We start from the raw sequence: 10,064 nt of genomic DNA, 5'->3' as shown, positions 1-10,064 counted from the left end.
TTTTTCACAGAATTTTCTCTCAATATAATTTCCTCTGAAAAATATAACTGTACAGTCGATAATAATCGACCGTCAGAAACAAGGCTCGTTCGATGAGATTGATTTCGCATTAATTACTCGTTACGCTGAGTCGATGAGTTTGTGTGTAGATACGTGCATATAAAAAAATAAAAAAAAAAAAAAAAAAGAAACGTATCGCATTACAAATCGAGTGAAAGAATGAAGAATCTTTTCGAAGAAAGTGACCAAGTTTCGTGCGAATTTCTCGTGAAACAATTGCATAGACAAACCGCGTAACTAAATTACGCAAAACCAGTCATCCTGTAGACGTCAATTCGAATATCATTTCGAAAGTTGCGCAAGCTCCCCGAAAATTGGTCGTCGAAGGAGCGATAAGGAGGAGAACCGTGGTAATCGCGATAGCCGGTCAACGGTGGACATAGTGAAAGAAAGCGGTGAGAGGGAGAGAGAGGGAGAGACAAAGAAGGGAGAATTACGTCGACGCTGCCGTTCAGACGATGACGCCGAGGCGGTGCTTTTGTAGTGGGGGCTTCGACGAACGCCGCGCGTCTTTGCCGCGCCGTGGGGGCGCTGCCACTGACACCGTCTGACACTTGCCAATGCTAGCGAGGCCGCTTACCAGTCAGTGACAGTCCGGACACCACACGGACACTTGCGGACCGACTTCGTTGGTCCAGAGATCCGATAGACGACCGCGTGTGCGGCCACAACTGTCAAACTGACAAGTGGATTTTGCCCGTCTTCTTCGTAGCGCGAAGAGTGAAGCGGCAAACTTGGCGATACAACAACCAAAAAAAAAAAAAAAAATAATCTAGTGTAGTTCCAGTGTCTCATTTCAGGAAAGGATTAAAACGCGATTTTAATAATTGGTATCGTGTAGTCGAATCAAACCTTGGTCTCTCTCTTTCTTCTCCGCTACCGCGATGTGATAAGGTTCGTATGAGCGTGCAGTGCTAGATACCCCGTCGAATTGATCGACCGTTTTGTGCCCGTCGAATATGTGCAGTGTGTATATTTTGATAGTCGCCGTCTCATCGCCATTCGGTATTGGCCGTTCGGAATTGACAAGTGCGAGAGAGAATACCTCGTAGAGCCCGATCTAACCCAAGGTGTAGCGTCGTGATTTTCCGTCGCGTTACTACCCGGTCCGAGATAGTAAAAAGTCGTGGAAAAATAAAAAAAAAAAACAAAAAACAAATAAGCAATCGGTAAGAAGAGGGGGATCTCTTTAAAGATGACGGAAGTTGGGCGAGAGCCTTCCCGGAAGTACGGCCTTGCCGAAGAGATCTACGAGCGTTATCTTGACCAGCAGAATCCAAACTACGAGATATGCCTCGGTTACGGAGACTCGCTCTCGAGATGCGGCCGCGTGCGCGAGGCGATTGACGTTTACGCCCAGTGCTTCAGGCTGGGCAGCGTGCCCTTGGAGAGTCTGAAGCACCTGGCCTCAGCACTGCTCGACAGCGTCCGAAGCGCGGCTGGACCGCGAAGACGAAGCGAGGCCTCCTTCGTCTGCCCGGCGTGCGAGGGCACCCTCTTCCAACCGGTGACCGCGGCCTGCGGACACACCTACTGCAGGACCTGTTTCGAGCCGAACAAGGGCTGCAAGGTCTGCGGTCAGAAGCTCGGCGCCATCGGCGAGACGAATGTTCTGGTTCAGAGGCTCGTCGAGAAGTGGTGGCCCCGGGAAGCCGAGGCGAGCAGGGCCCGACACGAGGGCGACAAGCTCATCAAGGAGGGCCAGATCGCTCAGGCCCTGGAGCACTACGACCTAGCCGTACAACTCGGTGAGTTCCTCCTCAGCCACTTTTTCAGACACCTTCGTTCGGTAGAGTAGTCGCAATTACGGATGCCGTGCTGAATCGGGTTCGTGAGACACTCCTGAACTGGACTCACGTGTAGCAAATACTCCTGGACACGAGGTTGGCGATCGGCAACACCTTGCTTTTCATTTCGATGCGATGAGACGGTACGAGTAACGAAAGTTTTAAACGAGACTTAGCAGCCAAACGTTCCAGCGTTCGTTCGAACTAGGTAGTAGAGTCCGAAAATCACAATCTTGTGAAATACCGTCAAGCTACAATATTTTTTTCATAAAATTAAGAGGATAAGACTGAACTGCATTTTTCTACTTCCAAAAAGTTTAACACGTTTTACTGCTAACTCTGGTGGCAAGCTTCAGCTTCGTAAATTTTCACGGTTCCCTTAGTCGTGTGACACGTAGGTGCGGTAAGCCTGCACGTCGTAGCCGACATGTAACTGAGTTACGTTCAGTTCAGGGCGGTCGTACAGTTACGTAGGTAAGCTGGTTATTGGTTATACGCTGATTTTATGACGTAGCGCGCTGCACGAATGACCCGCCTTTGTTGTAACCGATTCCGGGAGTTATCTGATTGCCTGAGTTATTCTTACGAACGGTATTCTAAACAGTTCTGACCCGCGTTTTCGATAATTCACCAACTGATATTTCCACTGGCACTAATGGGCCGAGGCTTGTGTGCCCATGCTTAAGCAGGGAGCGATGATACATGCTCACATGCGCCATGCGCGGAATTGCCCAGCCACTCCAGAGACGAAGAGAGAAGGAGAGTAAATAATGATGATGAAAAAAGCTATTCCCCGACTAACTGTGAACTACTACTGCACCGCAGTAGCGGCCAGCAACCGAGCCGCAGCGAGGCTTAATCACCCAGCCGTATACGACTCTGGTTGATGACCCGTCTGTGACACACGCAGGCAGCTCCTTTGTCTGGATTTCCAGACTTTGAAGTATAACGGGAATTGAAACAGACTTTTGACAAATATTTACCGTAGGGTGTTGCGGCGACTGGTTACGGTGACGCTGCTTCCGACTTTTTCTTCGGGGTGGCCGGATATCTCGTTGCAGGGTGTTCGGAGAAATGGTCAGATAAACGCTTCCCAACCATCAGCCATTCGACGTTGACCGGCTGAAACTTGTACCATTAGATTCAGTTGTTGAATAAGGGTGATAATTGACACGATGACACAATTTCAACACTTCTGTACCCATAATACGAATTCGATGTGTGGTTGAAGTTAGTAACGTTACTGTAACGATGCATGTTCAGGAATAAATCGTTACTTCTCACCGTTAGAATTGCCTGAAACTTGGTAAACCATACCGAACCAAACATGTCCATATGATCAAACAGCCGACTCCTTGAAAGTCATTCTAAAAATGCAAAATAATGAATTTCTTTCTGATATTTCTCAACGTTAACGTTACTCACTTCAATCTCGTAATTCGATCACTTTGCCAATCTTTTGGTGTTACACGGTGAAAAGATATATTATAGAACAAAAAACATCCGCTCCTGTCTCGACTCGGCTGTATGTGGTACTTATGTATAAAGAAGGAAGGAATCTGGTCCTGGTTATCCACTCCCCATTGGCTGCTATATTTACACCTTCGTAAATCTCGTTGGTACGATGCGACGCTTTTTTCGTTGGCTTCCCGTTACGTAAAAAGGAGAAGAAAAAAGAGGGAGAAAGTATAAATCACACGTTATATCCCAGCGTGGTGGTAACGTCGCATCTCCGCTGCCTGTTGCACCAGGCTTTACGAGACTAGCTCACGTCGATTCATCTATCGCCGATATTCTTTATCAGACATTACGTTAGAGCAATTTGATTCCCGCTGGGATCTGAACTCCTGGATTTGAAGAATATATGTCTCGAATACAACGTCAGCAAAGTACAACAAGCCCACACAGTATCGTAAACTCATTCTTGAAAATTTTCCACGTCCTACCTAGTGTGGCTTTTGTGCTTTTATAACCAACCGATCGACGATGATACATATTTTTAGCATACTCTCAAGGAGTTTTCCCGATTCAAGATATTCAGAATCTGACAGACCAGGCGCACATGCGACCGTCTGGCAGTTCTGCCTTGAAAGATAATGGCTCGATGCACCGGCGACGTGCACACGCTGCACCAGTCTGAGCTAACAAAAGACAAAGCCAAGCACCAGAACCCTAGCCTGGTGCAGTCGACGTTCCAACGGCGTAAGTTCATGGCCAGAGTGCAGAGCGCTATACCTGGCACTCTGGGCTCTTATATAAACCTTCTCGAAAAGCCAAAACGATTTTGAAATGTCGTAGGAAAAGCTGAGACATAGTATGCGCACACGAGACCACATTGACAGCGATGACTTGGTGCGAAAAAGAAGAAATGACTTGATAACAATAAAGAAAAAAAAAAAAAAGAAAAAAACACACGATAACGGTGAATAACGGACTGATAATGAACGTGAAACAGAATATCCAAACACATCGTCACGCGGAATTCGTATTCGCACGTGTGTGTTTAACGTGCCTGCACACACTGTAGCACTGCCGATGGAATCTCTACGACGCGATAATACAGCTGACGAGAAGAGAAAGAAAGAGAACGGCTAGTCGGCGTGCCTGTCTCAGCTCGGCAGGGCCTAGGAGATAAGATAGTCTTGAACGGACAAAAGCCACGTTGTCGCATCTGTCACGATGACGTTTATACGCCGCGCACGCTGCTCGGAAGAAACTCGTGTCGCTCATCACGTCTCGACCATCATACACGACGGTTTATAAACACGCTTAGAATAGTTTTTGTTACAACCACGTGACTGAAGCTTTGGCTTTGCTGAAATTAGTTTGAAATCTAAGGAAATCTTTGAACTTAAAAATCAGTAAAATCCAGGCTTAAGCAGCATTCATAGTACAATCCCAGAAATTGTTACCACTGTCAAATACGTGGTTCCATTCCATTGCTGGCTTGGGTCTTCGGTTGCCGCTGACGTTGGTACGAAAATTGGAAATTACAGTCGATGAAGAGAAAAAAATGGAATGCAAATAGAGGCCGGTGGCAGCAGAGCCAGGTGGTGGCACGGGGGTCGTTTTAACGACCAGTTGCTTCAAGCGCAACGCGATGTGTTCCATTTGCTTCTGTATCCTACCACTCAACTGATCCTCGGTACAACTGTAGGAGTAACGTAGAAATCTATTTCTGCTGACGCTTGAAGAAGTCTAAGTAGACTCTTTGACTTCAATTTTTGGACTGTGGTAGGAGACCGCTCGTCGTCCGACGACGCCGGCGTGTAAATGAAACTCGTCTGACGTGCTGGGTTCCCTGATTGTCTCAAACGCCCTTAAAGCTGTGGTCATCGATGACCCATTAATGTAGGTTTAATCGTCGAATCGATGCACCTGGGCAGCGGTTGTCGCCATTACAGTACATCCACACCAGGGAAACTTTCAGAACACTCTAACCAAGTTGCGATACGCGACGTTAGATAACGTTGCATATGTAAAGAGTTATTACGTTCACTAGCTGCTGCAGTGTGGCAGTTATAGTGAAATACGAGAGCGGATTCAATTCACCGATAAAAATCTTCGAATAGCTCGAGCTTTAACTGATGCATTGGCTGGCTCGGTTCTTCGGTTGAAAAAAATTAGCATTCCATTTAAGCGACACCTTCCATGTATGTACGTCGTCCCAGTTCCCGCATGATCTTATCCTCTCGAATAAGTGACGATGTCGCGGAACACGTTCTGCGGATACTTCTATAAATGGTGTACGCACAGGTACTCGGTGCGCCGTTCAGAGTTGAATCATTCAAAATGACGTCCCTGGCTGATCGATTAATTCTCGAAACAGGCCTCGACCTCGTTTCCTAGGTTTGGACGCGCAAGGTCAAATCATTCCGACTACGATCAGGAGGATGTGGCCAAGGACGATTATTATTGGAGGGAGTTTCGTTGTCAATGGAATCTGACAAGACTAACACCAAAGGTGGGAGGTCTGCGAAGCCACGATCAGCGATCTCGAAACTTTAACTCGATCGTTCTCCTCAATTTAAAAATGTTCTATGTCATCGAATCTACGAGAAACCCGAAGATTCGTGTCCAAGCTTCTCCGGGTCAATTTCCTATCGAATTTCTTATCATTCTTTTGATCGTTGAACCGTTCAACGTTGCCGATAAGACGTGACGCACTTGATCGTCACGCTCTTCTGGAAGCGAACCAAACCGAAGTGAGTGTAAGGACTTACATCGGTTCTATCGAGTGCCCCATAAGAGGAGAACATCATCGAATGAATCAATTCATGTCCGGCAGACGATAAGGTGTATCGTAACTATGTAAGTATACTTGAAATCAGAGGACAGAGAAAGGGGAACATCGCCAAAGTAATCCGGCACGTTCACCAGTTTAGAAGGGGAGTCATAAGTCGCGAACAATCACCGAGTCAATTTATATAAGAATCTGACTAATCAAATTGGCAATTGCACAAATCTCCAGCTACGAGTATTCCTGCCACATTACGTCACGAAAATTTGCCCATGGCTTAACAGTCTCGGGTATTCTTCCGTCGAGTTGGTCTCAAGAGCGGGCAGCCGATAATTGACCGACGGATTGCGCGGTTCCATCGCACCTAATAACGCTGCGTTGTCATCGGGCTCGTAACGTCAACCGGATGATGTCAGTCTCGGACGAGCGACTGCAACGAGGCAGGAATCATCTTCCGGGAGCCCGTACTTGGTGTACGTTACACGATCGACCCCCTCGCCTCACCAGTCCGATGAGTAAACGCGGAGATATCCCAGCCACATGACCGGTGGTGTACGTGCTTGTACTGAAAACCGACTCTTACGACGAACGGAGTCAAAAATAGAGTGTCGCACGAGGCGCACTTACCTAGCTATACGGAATCAAGAATCGCGTTGATTACGAGAATGCCGACAACGGATCGTCAGCGAAATTAGAGAAGTTGTCGGTGATGTTACGGCAAGTAGACTTATTTTGTGACCTACGCCGAGCGTTTCGTTTCACGAACGAAACGGCGTTCTATCTTTAACTTTCAAACTCCAATCTGTGAAACACCATAACAGGGTTCACGATGTATTGGAATCGACAGCGTCCGAAGTCCATACCTTGCACGAGGTTATCTTTACAGTGCACCGGTCAACTTGTGTCTGAAATATTGAGGGTAGAGGTAAGGCAGACTATATCTCCATGTATAGACCGTGTCCGTAAAGTTGAGGCAAATTAAGAATGCTTTCTTGCAGGAAAAGTTCCTTAAAGCGTCAGTCACATCGAACCCGATTTAACCCTGATTGCTAAGCGAAAATCGGATTGTGACCCTTATTGCTTATGAGCGCCATTCTGGTGACTTGTCAAACCACTATTTGCTGCTTCTTGGCGGACACTTTTTCAGTTGTAAACCCATACGAGATACTTCTCCTTACCTCTCCTCCTTCCACCTTTCAGGCTTGTACACATGATACCATGAACTCACGAGAATCATACAGGCTTATAACGACGCATCGGTTTTCGTCTATGAATATGCCTCGGTAACGGTTACACGCTTACACGTTTAAGCATTCTAGAATTACGTCCCCACGTAAGGTGCCATGTCTATAATTAACTCTTGTCCTAGGGGATAAACACGTCGGAGGAGGTATAAAGAGTATGCATACGTGCTACGCGATGCGTAGGTCAGCGTTGATAGGAATATGTGACAGGAGAGAGATCAGGAACTCCGCATCGACATTGATATATTACAATTAACGAAACCAATTTACTGCAGGGATCATTTTGACGAAACGTATTTCCGTACACAGTGTAGAAAATTTTCGGCTGGTTGAATCAATTGAAATTAACCAGTTACCTTTCGATGGAACGTAAGAGTCCATAATAGTTTTTCTAGTTTATCGTGTTGATTTTATTATTTCACTTACGCACTGGGGCATGATGTTACATCATCGAATTGTTGGCGTTCCGTTAATCTGTAATTAATTAATTCGATATGATTGAGGTGTGAACAACTTGAGGAGAGGGAAGCAATAGAAAAAAAAAGAAAATAAAATCGAAACAACGTGCGAAAATAAAAATTAGACTACTTAAGCCCCACTCAAAGTATTCGGTCAAAGGTGACGCATCTCTACACGCTCGACCTATGCCTCTTACGTAACGCGAGCAGTCAGCTTGCCGGCTCGATTATACAATGTATAGTCCGAGTACATACGGTGTGTATACGTGTATGTATATACATATTTATACACAGAGAGACACGTTTGTGAGCATAGCGTAGAGCGCACCTTATCGACAATGATAAGCCAAACTAGCCAACCGAGAGGCACGATGAAAATAAAACATACACGGTCTCGAGTTCAGGTCCTCTACAACGTCTTCTAAATAATTCGAGAAACTTCGATCTTCATGATCCGGGAAATCCCGAGATGCTGAGTGAGAGAAAGGGGAGAGGTTAAACCGGAAATGTAACCAGCCACTGAGCTCCAAAGCTCCACCGGGGAGCAGCTTGGTCGAAAATAGACCCGACCCGCAGAGCTTATGCGGCCGAGGAATTTACCAGAAGGAATAAACCACTTCCGATTACACTTATTTGGTTATAGGTATACTCTGTAGGCATTCGGGAGGAACAATCGAGTACCGCGAAAACACGATCGGGTCCATCCGACTCCGTGCGGAACTTGGAAATTTATACAAAGGTGCAACCGCAGCACGGATTACGAAAATATATGGTGGTCGAAATTGTGCATATGATGTACAGTTTCCGGTCCGGGGGTTTCAAGGGATCACACTGAGAAAAATTTCATTTGTTACGGTAACTGGAAAAATTCAGTGAAACAGGTATCGTTAAAAAAATTGTTTGAATATCGTTGGAATTACGAAAAAAGAGGTACGCCTAACCATTTTGCGCTATTGTCGATCCTTTTTTGGTTATTGCAACGCAAAATCAGTTTCTTCGGCTTACCCTATTGTTTTAGTTAAACAAGGCTTTAACGTCAATTTATTCTTGCACAAGCATTAAATTTTCGCAACAGCTGCAAGAAAATACAGCAACAGTGATCGTAATGAGATAGAATAGTAACGGATACTAGACTTTCCGGTAACAGGTAGAAAACTAATTTTCATTTTCTACCTAGAACTATATTTTCCGATCGTGGTAAAAAATTAAAATATTTAAGGACTGAGCGGTAACCGTAACTAAAAATTTCTCTCAGTGCAGATAATCAGTTGGTTGCCACGAATAAGGATAAAACAGCCTTCCGGTATTCACTACGTAATGATTTTTCGGTAAAACTTGATTTACATCTTGATGTACAGATAACGAACAAGTTAACGACCTGAATGGATTACGTAAGGTTCGGACTTACGGAATAATCGTCCGATAGTTATATCGACCGTCAGTAATCGATGATGGCATATTTCATTGCAGTCGCGTATAAACCTGAGATAAAGCAAGAACAATATCTCATCCGACGCATTTGTTTGTCATGACGTTTCTCAAGTTTAGGAAATGGTCTAATTTCTGTCTGTCGGGGTCTCTGAACTCATCGCTCTCTCTCTCTCTCTCTCTCCTTCTCCGTCGTTCTCTAGAAAAGAATCTCTGCCAAAAGAAATGATATCCAATTCGAAATATCTTTCGTACGACATTTCCGAAGAGCCAGACGAAGGTCTGTATCAATTATCGCGTTACGACGAATACGTGGCAAGCTTATTACGCTTGAAAAATGAGCGGCAATCAATGAATTCCGGTTGAATATAACTTAAAAATCTCAACGGATATACCGGCAGAAATAAAACAACTTGACCGATGTACGTACAGAATCGCAGTTCGCTTCAAAGCCTAATTGCAACTTTTATCGTAAATGAGATTCTCGTTCCGTGAAATGAATCCCAAGCTCGCGTACAACGTATAATGTACATAGAAATGGTGAACAGAGGTTTTATCCTGTCGTAAGAATTGTCTCGTAAATTTGTTGTTGGGATGAGAAACGAGATGAGAGAAAAAGTACGGAAGAAAAAGCAAAAGGATTGCGACACTGTCAAAGTTAGTCAGCGGATTTGATGCGCGTCGTATTATGCCTGATGCACAAAATTCACAGTGTGTACCGAAATACCTATGTTTGTTCCGTGCATTTGTCAACGGGCCAAGGCCGAGGTTGAGGGATGCCCGTCGAGGTGTGGAGTAGGGATAATTAAACTTGTATCGATTAAACTTTGGAGCGCCGGACTTTTGG

General features: G+C 45.3%; 1 protein-coding gene across 1 annotated transcript in view; it reads left to right on the top strand.

The window, feature by feature from the left end:
- Positions 1-213: 213 nt before the first annotated feature.
- LOC124213165 (LON peptidase N-terminal domain and RING finger protein 3) overlaps positions 214-10,064 on the top strand; it is a 49,354-nt gene continuing 39,503 nt past the window's right edge. The window contains exon 1 of the mRNA XM_046614154.2: positions 214-1,808. Coding sequence (XP_046470110.1) covers positions 1,256-1,808 — 553 coding nt within the window. The 5' untranslated portion in view covers positions 214-1,255. The remainder of the gene's footprint in view (positions 1,809-10,064) is intronic.

Source organism: Neodiprion pinetum, chromosome 2 (assembly GCF_021155775.2).
Source record: "Neodiprion pinetum isolate iyNeoPine1 chromosome 2, iyNeoPine1.2, whole genome shotgun sequence".
Taxonomy (NCBI): domain Eukaryota; kingdom Metazoa; phylum Arthropoda; class Insecta; order Hymenoptera; family Diprionidae; genus Neodiprion; species Neodiprion pinetum.
This window is presented reverse-complemented; position numbering and strand designations above follow the sequence as displayed.